The sequence below is a fragment of the Rhinatrema bivittatum genome, chromosome 13, assembly GCF_901001135.1.
Source record: "Rhinatrema bivittatum chromosome 13, aRhiBiv1.1, whole genome shotgun sequence".
Classification (NCBI taxonomy): Eukaryota; Metazoa; Chordata; class Amphibia; order Gymnophiona; family Rhinatrematidae; genus Rhinatrema; species Rhinatrema bivittatum.
This window is the reverse complement of record NC_042627.1, coordinates 5,639,012-5,654,081: the sequence shown is the minus strand read 5'-3', so window position 1 is coordinate 5,654,081 and position 15,070 is coordinate 5,639,012. Positions and strand designations below refer to the sequence as shown.

Below are 15,070 nucleotides of genomic sequence, written 5' to 3'. Positions count from 1 at the left end.
AGGCCGTAAATGGGCCCTGCAGTCCATCCAGGACTGGACTGACACCTTCATTACCCAACTCCTCCTGTGCCCGTTTAACCCCTAATTCCTCCAAACACTTGAGGAGTGAGGTGCTGCAGTTCTTTCTTAAACAACCAGACCACCCAAGGGTCATCCCCCTCCGGAACGGTCTCATCGAGATCCAGATTATCCTTATGCAAATCAGGATCCGGCAGCTGCCTTTCCTCGGGATTCCTGTCCAGATCCACCTCCTGCGGAGATGCTGGTCTCATCCAACTCATCCAGGTCCCTGGAGAGTTCATTCATTCCAGCACGGCGCAGCCCCGGGCACTTCAAGACATCCTCCAAAACGCCCACCGAAGCCATCCTCTGTCTTTTGGGTGAGACGGAGCGCTGCATCCTGGATATCCTGACTCCCACTCCCTTCCTAGCCAGGAAGGCTCTATGGAGTAGCAGGACAAATTCTGGAGAGAAATCCTTCGTATTATCCACCCCCTGAGGGAGGAGATTGTCCCCAGGATCTGCTCCCTCCTCCTGGTCACCCTCAGCATCCTGCACTGCAGGAAAAAGAGGAGAGGGAGAAGAACCGGTGTCCCGGCCTGGAACAGCCCCCAGACCACGATCCTCCGCAGGCCCGGCAGGAGGGGAGGACCCCACCCCCACAGCACTATAATCGTAGCTCCCGAAGCACGGGAAGCCTCTCTCAACTTTGACCCCCTCCCCTCCAGCAGAGGAACGCTCCGCTCCCAAAGTACAGCCTGTGTAGAGGGACTGGGGATTGAGAAAGGCTGACGAGCGCCCGCAGGCCCTGCACTCCACAGTTTTGATGCCATTGCGCCCGTGGTCGTATCTCCAAGTGGACAAAAAGGCACCACTAACAAGCAGGCTGCACCACGAGGGAGCCTGTCAGGCCTGCTCGCTTGAAAGCAGTGCGTCAGAGCCACGGCAGGCCGAGGAACGCCCCAAATTCCAGCCTTACCATCATAGTTTCCCCACTGGGGAAAAGAACTACTAAACGTGGCACTTACCCCAACTCCTCCTGTGGACCGTGACAGCACTCGCTGTCTAACCGCCCTGATGTGCACAGACAGCCAAACCTCCTGACCTCACAAGCCGCTGAACTCCCCTTCTTCTCTGCTCTTTTTTTTTTTTTTTTTTTAAATACAAACTTAATCCTAGAGAAACAAAAAGGGTATTTCCCTTTACAGAGGCAGCAGTGGGCAGAAGGTAAGCACAGAGACTCGGAGGGAGCCAGTCCCCTGGCTATCAGAGCCTCCAGTGCCACGTGCTAGCGCAGCCAGGGGCGTCCAACCCCCCCGTTTGCCCAGCTCCTCTCAAGGGACGGCCTACAAAAGAATCTAACAACTCTAGGAGCGGCTCCAACGATAAAATTCCAACTCTCAGTCAGGACTGCAGGTTTTGCATATCTACCATCTGCTGGAGACAGAAAAATACTGAGGGACTGCAGCTGGCACCTCTACCATCTGCTGGAGACAGAAAAATACTGAGGGACTGCAGCTGGCACCTCTACCATCTGCTGGAGACAGAAAAATACTGAGGGACTGCAGCTGGCACTCTCGGTTATGCAGTAGTGTCCCAAAGTTTTGTTCTCTGCCTCCATCTGCTGGTACAGATGCATAAACCCAGTTGTCTGAAGTGATCTGGGCATGTACAGGAATTTAAATTTCTAAAGTACTATCATCACTCTAGCAGGCTGAGTTTTCAAAGGGAAACCCTGCATGGGGGTTTCCCTTTGAAGGCGAGCTTGCAATTGCATGCAAGCTAGCTACAAAATCTGATCACCCTCCATACAACCTATTACACATAGGCACAGTGAACTCCTGCTCTGGATACAGTCAAAATGAGCTTCTGAGATACAGGGAGATAAAATAACTTGCCCAAGGTCACAATGAGCGCCAAGGGCAGGACCTGAACGTGGGTTTCCTGGCTCATCACCAAGAAGCCCCTCTGAAGTCATGCTAACTTACAGCCCCCTGCTCAAGGCTAGCCCCTGACTGCACCATGAATGAGAGCAGTGCAGTGTTTATACAGCTACGGATCAGGCTGAGAATCTGCTCTTTGCTACAGCCTGAGAGAGAGGACTCCTTGGGGACAGAAGAGCCTGTGCTGCTCAGATATAGAATCATGTGGGAGGGGCTGCGGAGTCTCCCGTCATGCTGCAGGAGGGCGTGAAACCGCCTGCACTGCTCACAGAAGGCCAGACGATGAGTCGGTTGGATTCACCTGAACACGCAGCAGACGAAGGGCGAGTGTCTCCAGTAGCGATACACCTGCAGCCGCAAGTTGGGGTGGCTCTTATACTCCTGCTGTATCACCCGGATGCTGAAGAGGAAAGAAGAAACCAAAAGGCAGTGTAAGGCCAGGCCCAAAAGGAGGCTGCACATGACCACAAAGCAGGCCAGGCCTTGCTTCTCCCCATCCTCTGGATGAGCCACAGACACAATGTGTCCAAACCAAGAGGGAAGGATGGCAAGCAGGCTGCTGGATCTCTTCTCAAGCAGCAAGAACAGGAAAAGTATAATACTGGGGGCAATTTCCAAACAGCATGTAGCGGCAGAGCATGTGGGTGGTTTTAACATGGAGAACCTTTCTTACCTCAATTTCCTTTCCTTTAGTCCTGCTACACCAGTCCAGCCCTTGGCAAGTGGGAAATACCAAAGCTCTAACCTACATGGGTGGGCAGAAGCAACAGCTGCCTGGAGAACCCCAGCACCACATGCCACATTCTCCCTCGCCAAAAAACATCCAGTCAATAATGCTTCGTGAAGGCAGGCAACGAGGACCAAGTGGCCACTCTGCAAATGTCTGCTGGCAAAAGAGCCCAAGACGCTGACCGCGCCCAGGTGGAGGGTGCCTGAACCAACTCTGGGGGCTTCTTGCCCTTCAGGACATAATCTGACACAAAAGTCACTTTTATCCAGGGAGCCAGAGTAGCTTTGGAAGTAGTCTCCTCCTTCTGCAGTCCCCCAAACAGAACAAAACAGTCTTGTCGGTCTTGCGAAAGGCATTGGTCACCTCCAAATATTGAAGAAAAAGCCTTCAAACATCAAAACAGAGACCAATATTTAGCTTCACATTCTTCCTGGGAAAAAGATGGGAGATTAACACGGCATTTACCTTTGGGAGAAAGGATGGCATCAGGTCAAAGGCTACAGCATCATAAGAAACTGATCCCGACAAGACAAAGCTTGGAGCTCCAAAATCCACCCCGCGGAGCAAACTGCCACCAGAAAAGCTGCCTTCCAGGACAGATCTTTTAAGGAGATCTGCCTCAACGGTTCAAAAGGAGGCCCTCTCAGAGCCCTCAAGACCAGATTAAGGTCCCAAGGAGGAACAATGGGCAGCCGCAACCTCTTAACGCCCCTCAGAAACCAAGAAACATCCGGTCAAGCAGTTTTGGCTACACCACCCAATTGTCCTCGGTAACATGAAATAGCCACTACCTGCACCTTCAGGGAATTCAAGGCAAGCCCCTTATCCAGGCCATCTTGGAGGAAAGTCAAAATACATGGAATAGTGACCACCAGAGGGACTCTCTTCTGGTCTAGCACAATACTTCAAATAATCACCAAAAGTGAATGTAAGCCAGTGAAGTGGACCACTTTCATGCCTTCAACAGAGTAGAAATCATGGAAGAATATCCCTTTTTGCAAAGCTATCACCATACAAGAGCCAGGCTGTAAAACAAACTGGAGCTGGATCATCCATAACTACTGGTCCCTGACCAACAGTCCAGGTGATCCCACGAGACATAAGGGCTTGTCCACTTGCAGACAAGATCTGTGCACCAGGGTCTTCATGGCCAATCCAGCTCACCCAGAATGACCCATTGCATTCCATCTCTAGTCTTCGCAGCAACTTGCCTATGAGGGCCCACAGAGGAAAGACAAATTAGCTCCCCCTGCTGGCCAAGGCTATATAGGTCATCAGTTCCCATAGACCCCTGCTCTCTACATCAACTGAAAAAGCAACTCAGTTTTGCATTCCAATGGGTTGCATTCCACCTGCAGGCGACCCCCACCAATGGCATATCATGCACAAGGCCTCTGGACTTAGCTCTCATTCCCTGGGGTCCAACAACGTTTGACTGAGGAAATCCACTTGCACATACTCCTGCCCAGCAATATGTGCCACCAACAGTAACCGCAGATTCTCCTCCGCCCAGGGGAAAAGAAGAGATGCCTCTGCGGAGAACCCCAGACTCCTGGTTCCTCCCTGACGCTTCACATACGCTACACTACTGTCGCATTGTCCGAAAGAACTCGAAAGCTCTCCCCTGAATCAACGAGAGGAAAATGTAGTAGTGCTAAATGAATGGCCCTGGCCTCCGGCTGGTTGATGGACCATGAAGCTTCCTCCTGAGTCCAGAGACCCTGAGCCACCTGATTCCAGCAATGAGTTCCCCAACCTGAGAAACTTGCATCAGTCATTACCAGGACCCAAGACAGGGTGACCAGTCTGATCCTGCTCAACAGATGCGAGGTCAGTAGCCACCAGTGGAGCAATTCGTGCACTGACAGACTCAAAGGGAGCCATATCCTGTAGTCCTGGGACTGCAGGACAAGAACAACATCTGGCATGGGCGCATGTGAGCTCTGGGCCAAGGAACCAAATTGAGGGTCGCCGCCATCAGCCTGAGCACCTGTAAATAATCCCAAGCAGGGGGAACGGGGAAATCCAGCAATTTCTGAACCTGCTGAACCATCTTGATCTCTCGCCCGTAGGGAAAACCTGTCCACTCTGAGTCTCGAAGCTCGCTTCCCAGTACTTCAGGGACCATATGGTTGAAGATTGCTTTTGGCAAAATTGACCACCAGCCCAAGTCTTCTAGTACCTGAACCACAAGTTGGGACACGCGCACCGCCTCCAGATGCAATGTTACCTGAACTAACCCGAGCTCTACCGTCTGCTGGAAGCAGAAAATACCGGATTCCTGCTTCTTGGCACCCCCTAAACAGTGGCTACGATGTCACAGAAGAAAACCAGTGGTGTCTGTCTCCCTCTGCTAACAGGGGAAACAACCCACGTGTCAAGGGCTGGACTGGAGTAGCAGGATGAGATGGAAGCACATTTTAGCTTCGTTTTCAGAGGGAAACCATGCAGGCTCTTTCCCTTAGTAAACACACGTGTAACATGGATGTTCATGATGCCCAAGTGCCTTTCATCTGCACTTTTGTGAGGGCGGCTGAGAGGGGCCAGCTTGTGCACCTTGGAAAGGGTTATGCCGTTTTTCTCCCTCCATCTAAATTCCCCCTTATAAGCTGGATTGCCGTTAGGTGCCCTACACGCAAGGGACAGGAAGTGTTTCAGAAATGACGTAAATACACACCACTGAAGAGGGATCCCAGCATGGAAGTGCTGGGAAGAGACAAGCTGCCATCTCTTATTGTTCTGTGAAGCCCATGTGCACTATTAGCCATTTATAAAGGCAGGCACTACCCAGCTGAGGTAAATGGCTTTGATAACATCGTCCCCGGGACAGCGCTGCAGTAAGTGCCACTGAAGCTGCACTCAGAGCACCTGGGAATGGAGAGGGGGAGAGAGAGAGAGAGAGAAGGAGGGAGGAGGGAGAGAGAAGAGAGAGAGAAGGAGGGAGAGAGGAGAGAGAGAGAAGGAGGGAGAGAGGAGAGAGAGAGGAGGAAGAGAGAGAGGAGAGAGAGAGAGGAGAAGGGAGAGAGGAGAAGGGAGAGAGGAGAGAGAGAGAGAGAGAAGAGAGAGAGAAGGAGGAAGAGAGAGAGAGAAGAGAGAGAGAAGGAGGAAGAGAGAGAGAGAGAGGAGGAGGGAGAGAGGAGAGAGACTGCTTTTACAGCAGCACGTGGTCAGCCACAGGACCACTCTCAGGAATGCAGCTCCAGCATTAGGTACAAAGGAAATCTTGGTGCGAGAGATACCTCCCTGTTTGTAAGCACAAGCGAGAAGATGACAGTTACAAGTGTGAGGAGAGCGCAGGATGAGGGAGGAGAAAGCAAGACGGACAACGATAGCCGAGCCCAAGTATGGGTAAGGGGGGCGAGCCCTGCAGGAAGAGCACTGGGTTAACAGCAGGGAGGGATCCCGGAGAGAGAGAGCGCGAGCACACGTGCAGAAGATTTGGGATCGCTCCGTTACCTTTTGAACTTGGTGGCGAGCAGCAGAAACTGGGGCCCCCTGAGTCGCTTCACGTCCACTCTGCAAAAGGGGAGAAACTCGTGGTAAACCTGCTCCTCATCCACGTCGGGCCAACCACGCACCGTCAACAGCAGCAGAGGTGGTCGCCGGCGGCAGGGGTCCGGTCCTGAGAAGTTCTGCCAAAGTTTGATTTCACACAGTTTAGGTGGCGAGGACGCTTTCTACGGAACGGGCAGGCAAGTCTGCGGGGAAGGGCGGGGTCACTTACAATGCACGACAATCCAGCACGGATCACGTTCACCTGGTTCACGTGCTCGGAAATTATCATCATGTACTGGGAAAAGGAACGATTCAGCTCTTCTGTTTCACTGATCAGGGTGAGAAAGGACAAGACACAATTAAAGAGGGGGAAAAAAAAAGTCAAAGCAAGCAGGAGCTCCTCCAGTCCCAGCCTATCGCCCCGCAGGAGGCACTGTCTAACTGCAAAATATGATGCCCACGTACAAGATGATCACGCTTTTGAGACAGGAGGAGAAAGGCTATGAATGAAAGAGGTTTCTGGCCCTGCCTCACATCCCAGATTCTTCTCGTAAAGCACTGAACTGGCAAGCCAAGCGTTGGCCTTGAGTGGCTACAGCTAGGCGAGGAGGTTCCAGGTAATATCCAAACCAGGTAAGACCGTCCTCCACCTCCACAAGCAATGTCTGCTTTAGGATCCGAAGGGCACCAGTCACACCTTAACTCTTCCAACCAGTTTTCCATTCAGCCCCCCACCCCAAGCTTGCCCAAGATATAGGGGAATATGTACTCAGACCTCCTCTCCCCCATCACGGTTATCTTCCCATACTCACCCCTGTCCTGCCACCAGCAGTAAGTGCGACACCTTGATGAGCACTTAAAGACAAGAAACAGAGTCAAGAACTTTCTGCTACGAGTGAGCTCACTGAGCAGAAACAAGGAAGCACTGCTTAATCGGGATTTGTTACAAGATGGATTGCGGTTAGGCACCTTAAGCATGGGACAGGGGTTTCAGAAAGCATGGAAGCTCATTAAATACACATTGCAGAAGAGGGATCCCAGCATGGAAGTGCCAGGAAGGGACGAGCCTCTGTCGCTTACTGTTCTGTGGCTCAGGAGCAACGCTGTGCAGGCTCGTGCAGAGAAACCCAGGCTCAATGCCCGCGCCGAGGATGCTGGTGTGGAAGCAGTGCTCACAGCCCATGACTGCAGGGTTCTGGGAAGAGCCCTGGTGCATGGTCTCTGGTTGCTGTAATGCATGGGCCGAGTGAGTTGGATGGGGGTTCAAACGGGAGGGAAAAAAAAACAAAAATGGGATAGGTGCAAATAAAGGCTCATGGCGCTGTAGCCCAGCGCACTGATTGAGCTGGAAGCTCAAGAGGAACAGAAGGAAACTAGCAAGGTAGAAATTAAAAAAAAACCCTTGCTATGCGGCTGCTGCATAAAATGACCCTTCTGAAGAGGGTCACCATCATGGGCCCAGTGAGCCGGTCCTGGTCTCACCCCAACCTTGTTCCAGTTTCTCTAAACTGGAGACAGCAAGTTCACGGGCACAATGGAGCAAAGGTCAGACTGAGTAAGCAACCTCAGCTCTCCCTTGGGTACGAACTCACTGGCCAGCCTGGCATGCGCCATCATCGGGAACATCCTTCTGTTTATCTAGGGGGAGGGTTTTAACCACTTCAGGGCTGAAGCTATGCCCAGACTAACAGTAAGCACCGGCCAGGAATGCAAATACTGCCCATCCCTGGTCTAAGCAAACCCCCCTACACCCCAAGTAACCTCACCCAGGCCGTAGCAAATAGTGCCCCCCCCCCCCACGCCTACCTGATCCACAGAGGAATGCGTCATAGGCTGCTTCGTGAGGACATCTACTTGCCACTGAAACAGAGGAAAGCATTTAGAAAAGCACTGGAAATTGGTTCTTACCTACTAATTTTTGTTCCAGGAATATTATAGTCCAGACACATGGGGGTTTTGCCTCCCTACCAGCAGGTGGAGACAGAGAAGAAAAGCTTTACTGACCCTGCTACATAACCGAGTGTGCCACCTGCAGCCCCTCATCTGTCCTGTACCCAAGCCAAGATGAAAAACAGTAACTACTAACTTCTCTGTTCTCCCCAAGCAGGGGGAGAACAGAACCCTTTTAAAACGGGAGCTCTATTGGCAAATATAAATGATAGAACTTGCCAACCAATAATTTACATACTAAAGACGGGCCGGGCTCTGGACTGGTCTGCGGTATTCCAGGAACAAACATTAGCTGTTAAGAACCAATTTTCTTTTCCTGTTCATACTCCAGATCAATTCATGATGCACCCAAGCTCCCCTACACTGGGCGGGAACGTGACAGACCCTCTGGCAGTACGCTCTCCCCAAAGCCAGCTGATTCTGGCACCCGGACATCCAGCTGGTAATATCTGGTCAAAGAACGTAGTGAAGTCCATGTAGCTACCCAACCGATCTCCTGGGAGGACCCTAGCTGACATTCAGCCCATGCTCTAGCTGAGTGGGCTCGAAGTCCCTCAGGAACGATCAACCTTTGCTAGTGTAAACTGATTCAATTGCCTCTTTCAACCAAACATGCAATCGCAGCCTGAGAAGCCTTCCTTCCTTCCTTTCGTCCATTCCACAGGATGAACAAGTGATCCGAACTTCCGAAAATAGTTGGGGGATCTTGAGATATTTCAATAATACCAGCTGTGTGTCTAATAAATGAAGCTCCCTGGCGTGAGGCATTGTCGGATCCAAATCTGAAAAGGCAAGAAGCTCCACTGTCTTACTGAGGTGAGAGACTATCTTCGGCAAGAATGAAGTTACTGTGCGTAAGGATACTCCTGGCTCTGAAATCTGCAGAAACTGATCTATACACAGTAAGGCCTGAAGCGTCGAAATCTTTCTGGTCGAGCAAATAGCCACCAACAAATTATTTTCAGGTTAAGATCCTTTAAGGATGCCCTTGTTAACGGTTCAAATGGAGCTCCACAGAACACTCGTAGCATCAGGTTAAGGTTCCACGAGGGACATGCCCGTCTCACTGGAGGATGCAAATGCTTCACTCCCCTGAGGAAGCAAATTACATCTGGATGTGCTGCCAAGGACACCCCCTGCACCTTACCCTGAAAACAGCCCAAGGCCACTACCTGTACTCTAACGGAATTAAAGGCCAAGCCCTTCATCAGACCCTTCTGCAAAAATGCCAAAATATGCAAAACCGAAGCCTGAGCAGGCACAATGCCCTCAAGGCACGTCTCGAACACTCTCCATAACCTCATATAAGCAAAGAAAGAAGGTTTCGCGGCCATGGGAGGACTAGGGCATCCACTCCTTCCACGCCGTGCTTCCTTCTGTGACTGAAGAAGCGCGGAGCCTTCACTTTCTTTTGAGTGGCCATCAGATCCAGCTGGTGAGTCCCCCACCGGGCGAAGAGGAGAGCCACTGCTTTCTTGGAGAGTTCCCATTCTCCGGGATCTGTGTGTTGACGACTTAAGAAATCCGCTTGGACATTGCCCTCTCCTGCTATGTGGGACGCCGCCAGGCGGGAGAGGTGGAGTGCCACCCACGCCATTAACTTGTCCATCTCCTGAAAGACATGGCGGCTCTTTGTTCCTCCTTGACGGCTGATGTACGCTACCGTAGTGGCATTGACAGAGTATCCTTACTGCTTGGCAATGAACTAGGGGGAAGAAATGCTTCAAAGCAAGTTGAACCGCTCTGGTTTCGAGACAATTGATCAGCCATGTCGCTTGCACTGACGTCCATCGTCCCTGTGCCGACTGCATTTGACACACAGCTCCCCATCCAGAGAGGCTGGCATCTGTGGTGATGATCACCCATTGTGGGATCTCCAAGTCCACGCCCGGCAGCAAGTGATCCAGACTGAGCCATCAGCTCAGGCTGTCCTTGGCAACTTCCAGCAGCAGGAGGAGTGCTTGGAACTCCTGAGACACTGGCTTCCTGTGGGAGAGTAATGCCCTCTGCAAAAGGACACATATGCACAAAGGCCCAAGGAACCAAATCTATAGTTGAAGCCATCAAGCCCAGGACCTGGAGATAGTCCCATGCTGTGGGGAGTGAAAGGCAACGGAAGCGCTGTACCTGAGAGATAAGCGACAGAGTACGGTCCTGACACAGGAAGACTTTGCCCAAATTGGTATCGAACTTTGCTCCTAAGAAGTAGAGCGTCTGAGAGGGAGTAAGGCTGCACTTGGCAAAATTGACAACCCATCCGAGAGAGTGGAGAAGCTGCAAGACTGTCAACCTCCCACTGGCAAAGGTCCAGGGACCTCGCTCGAATGAGCCAGTCATCCAGGTAGAGGTGAACTAAAATCCCCTCCCTCCGTAGGGCTGCTGCCACCACCAAAATGACCCTTGGTGAAGGTGCGGGGAACGGTCACTAGGCCAATGGGTAGGGCCTGAAATTGAAAATGATGACAGAGGATTTTGAAGCGAAGGAAGCGTTGATGTTCCTTGAGGATGGGGATGTGGAGATAAGCCTCCATCAAGTCCAAGGAGGCTAGGAATTCTCCACGGTGTACCGCCTCTATTATGGAGCATAACGTCTCCATCCTGAAATGTGGTATCCTGAGGCCATCTTGAGATCCAGGATTGGACGGAAGGAGTCTTCCTTTTTGGAGATGACGAAGTAGACTGAATAATGGTCTAACCCTTGCTCCTTCGGGGGCACCAGGAGGATGGCACCTAAGTCCATGAGCCGGTCGAGCTACATGTTGTTTCTTCACTGGGCCGCAGGGAGAGAAGAGAAACCCGTCCTTTAGGGGTCAAGCAAATTCTAAAGCGTAGCCATGCTGTAGAATATCCAGAACCCATCGGTCTGAGGTAATTTTGACCCACTCCTTGTAGAAGAGGGAGAGATGTCCCCCTATCCTGGGGGTCGAAGAGTGGGCCGGCAATTCTTCATTGGGAAGACTTGGAAGAGGCCCCCTGAGGGAGGCTGTCTCTAGCTGGTCTTCGACCACGAAAGGAATGAGACCAGGACTGCGACCGTGAGGAAGGAGGTCTTTGAGAGGCCGGTCTTGACGGTCAAAAACGCCACTGACCCCGGAATCGGCTTCTAGTAGAATTGAACTTCCTGGAGGTCCAAGGGCAATCCTTCGGCAGCTTATGCACCTTGTTCTCTCCCAGGGATTTGATGAGTTGTTTAAGATCCTCAAACAGTAATTTGCCTTCCATCCAGACAGTGAAAGAATTTAAGAAGGAATGAGAGAGAGAAATCTAAACTTCTATCCTGCTGTAGCTAAAATGGGGAACCCCATGTTCTGCAACCTTCATCTGCTGGAGTCAGAGAAATACTGAAGACGCAGAGGGCGCTCCAGGCTATAAGAGAGCACCCTTCAAGCTTTTCTCTGACTCCATCTGCTGGAAGGGAGACACAACCCACTGTCTGGACTGATCCGGGAACATACAGGGAATCACATATCCCTTCTGTGTGTGTCCAACTTTGGCCTCTTTACTGGACCTGAGCCCTTTTGGGGTCAAGATCGCTTCTCTCTAGCAAGAAAAGCCTTATGGAGATGAAAACGCCAGCGACTCCTCCTGGCGGTCCTCAATGCTCTCAGAGTCCCCCTGTGCCATTGGGGGACTTGAAACACCCAGCATCTCCCACGGCCTTCCACGCAGACGCCTCTGAAACAAAAAATGGCCGCCCTTCCCACGCTTGCAGATGCACATGTGGTGCTTCCCCCCCCCCGATCACGTCGTTCTCTTCCCAGACGGCGCCAAAGCAGATCCCCTTGAGCTGCCCCCTCCCCCGGAGGCACAGCCCTGAAGTCAGTTGCGCCCACGAGCTCCCCCTGCATGAGCAGCAGTTCTTGCCACAATTCTTTAATCGGCGCCATTCTTGCCCGAGCCACACGTGCCGCCTACCCTGCACTAGCGCAATCGGCCCCCCTCACCGATGGGACAATACTGATCAACTGGACACCCCCTGCGCCTTAAGTGGTGGTCACCGATCACCTGCGGGGAATGGTGCTGTCCTCTCGATGAATCCCAACGCCTGCCCTCAACTTTTTTTTTTTTTTAACTTTATGAAGAAAACAAAATAAATGCTTTCCTTAGATCTGTTGCAGAGGAACTTGCTGGAAAGGAAGGGCTATCCGGGACAAGGAAGGAAATGAACCTCCAGCTGTCCAAGCCCCTCCATGGATCAGGATATCAGCTCCAAAAAGGATCATCAACCCCCTCCTGCTCGTCCGCCTTTAGCAGGGAGGATGGACCAGCCGGGAGGACAGCTCCTATCTTTCTTTTTGGTGACGTCAGACTGCAGGTTTCACACCTCTAGAAATAGAGAAATACTGAGACTGCAGGTGGCAGATTAACATAAGCACTGCAGTCTCTGTAAAGCTTTACTTCTCTGTCTCCATCTGTTGGTAGGGAGGCAAAGCCCAGGAATCTGGACCGAGATGGTATAAACAGGAAAGGGGTCTTCAGAGGGAGGAGAAAAATGGAATTCAGATCCTTCCCCCCTCCCATTTCTGATTGTTTCACTCCTAAGGAGTTGTTTCTGAAAATGTCTCAGTAAATCAGGAGCTGCAGTGCTGAACCATCTTATAAACACCAAGCAAGAATTGAACAGATACATGTAAAGCAGGAATACAGCACGGACAGGTGGGGAGAGGGTCTTAGAGAAAGTCATTTTTAAAATCCATCAAAAAAACAAACAAACTACATTTTTTTTTTATCCTGGTGGAAAAGTAGGCAGGCTGCAGGTATTCTTGGTTAGTATTTAGCTTGCACGGGTCAGACGGTTACTAACATCTTTTTAAATTGGTTTCTGGAGATACCCGAGTAAGGTAACCCTTTAATTATTCAATTTTCACCACTTATCGTTCACTTTAGTGATGAGCCCAGATCCGCTGACCCTCAGAACATGGACACTGTCTCTTTAAGGGACGTTGCTGCCACTCTGCTCTGCCTGGAGGCTGCAGGGAATCAGCACAGCCAGAGACGGTGAGCCCGGCCCGATGGGAAACCTGCTTCTCCGTACCATATTTCGTGCACTCGGGTGCGTGCTCGATGAGGGGGCAGGATGGGCTCGCAGGGTTCACTTCGCTGTGAAGAGAAGAGGAGGAAGGCTGCATTAGTTTCAATTTCATCCATCGATCTCCCTGCCCTCCCCACCCCTAGGCTACTGAATCAGCATCAGACTTAGCCGCTGGCTAATGGGCTCAGAGGAAGTAAAAGCGAGTAAGAGACAGCATTATATGAGAGACAGAAAGAGGACAAGACCGGCAAAAAGCAATAAAAGGAGAGAGAGAGAGCACGAGATATTCCCCAAGGTCATGGATTTATCACAGCCTTTCCACGGGTAGCTCAAGACGAGTCGCCTTCAGCTACTATAGGCAGGTCCCTGTCCCCAGAGAGGGCTTGCGATCTACGTTTGTACCTGAAACAAAGTTTCTGCTCATTTTTCAGGACAATCTGAAATCAATGCGTCGAGTGAGCTGCCTGCAGTCCCTCCCCAGTCTCACAGCCCTCTCGTCACATTGCAGAAAGTCTGTCCAGAAGCCCCTCCCTCTCAGACAGAGACAGAGCAGTAGTGAGCAGAGCTAAGGGGAAGTTAAGTGCCCAGCCAAGGTCACATAAAAAGCGAGAAGACTGGAATTCTACCTTAATATGTAAAACATTCACCTGTTCAGGACATCAAAGACTTGTGAAAGGTTTGCAGCCCGGGGATACTGGAATTCCTGAAAAAGGCAAAAATATTCCCACACACAGCTTTGCCAAGGCACCTGCCCTGCAGCACCCCCTATTATTCCAATAATGAGCTCCGCACACAGCTCTCCCAGGGCACCTCATTCCTGCCCTGCAGCACCTCCTACTATTCCAATAGTGAGCCCTGCACACAGCTCCTGCCCTGCAGCACCTCCTACTATTCCAATAGTGAGCCCTGCACACAGCTCCTGCCCTGCAGCACCTCCTACTATTCCAATAGTGAGCCCTGCACACAGCTCCTGCCCTGCAGCACCTCCTACTATTCCAATAGTGAGCCCTGCACACAGCTCCTGCCCTGCAGCACCTCCTACTATTCCAATAGTGAGCCCTGCACACAGCTCCTGCCCTGCAGCACCTCCTACTATTCCAATAGTGAGCCCTGCACACAGCTCCTGCCCTGCAGCACCTCCTACTATTCCAATAGTGAGCCCTGCACACAGCTCCTGCCCTGCAGCACCTCCTACTATTCCAATAGTGAGCCCTGCACACAGCTCCTGCCCTGCAGCACCTCCTACTATTCCAATAGTGAGCCCTGCACACAGCTCCTGCCCTGCAGCACCTCCTACTATTCCAATAGTGAGCCCTGCACACAGCTCCTGCCCTGCAGCACCTCCTACTATTCCAATAGTGAGCCCTGCACACAGCTCCTGCCCTGCAGCACCTCCTACTATTCCAATAGTGAGCCCTGCACACAGCTCTCCCAGTGCACCTCATTCCTGCCCTGCAGCACCTCCTACTATTCCAATAGTGAGCCCTGCACACAGCTCTCCCAGGGCACCTCACTCCTGCCCTGCAGCACCTCCTACTATTCCAATAGTGAGCCCTGCACACAGCTCTCCCAGTGCACCTCATTCCTCCCCTGCAGCACCTCCTACTATTCCAATAGTGAGCCCTGCACACAGCTCTCCCAGTGCACCTCATTCCTGCCCTGCAGCACCTCCTACTATTCCAATAGTGAGCCCCGCACACAGCTCCTGCCCTGCAGCACCTCCTACTATTCCAATAGTGAGCCCCGCACACAGCTCTCCCAGTGCACCTCACTCCTGCCCTGCAGCACCTCCTACTATTCCAATAGTGAGCCCCGCACACAGCTCTCCCAGTGCACCTCACTCCTGCCCTGCAGCACCTCCTACTATTCCAATAGTGAGCCCCGCACACAGCTCTCCCAGTGCACCTCATTCCTGCCCTG

The 15,070-nt window shown here is 51.9% G+C and overlaps 1 protein-coding gene across 2 annotated transcripts in view; it reads right to left on the bottom strand.

Annotated features, from left to right (window-relative positions):
* The window catches only part of PNLDC1 (PARN like, ribonuclease domain containing 1), a 51,661-nt gene that overhangs the window by 5,512 nt on the left and 31,079 nt on the right, over positions 1-15,070 (bottom strand). For both annotated transcript variants that reach the window (XM_029575437.1, XM_029575438.1), the window contains 7 exons: positions 13,798-13,853; positions 13,154-13,218; positions 7,975-8,028; positions 6,981-7,023; positions 6,398-6,497; positions 6,130-6,305; positions 2,245-2,343 (listed from right to left, as the gene is read on the bottom strand). In XM_029575437.1, the coding sequence (XP_029431297.1) occupies positions 2,245-2,343; positions 6,130-6,305; positions 6,398-6,497; positions 6,981-7,023; positions 7,975-8,028; positions 13,154-13,218; positions 13,798-13,853 (593 nt within the window). The remainder of the gene's footprint in view (positions 1-2,244; positions 2,344-6,129; positions 6,306-6,397; positions 6,498-6,980; positions 7,024-7,974; positions 8,029-13,153; positions 13,219-13,797; positions 13,854-15,070) is intronic.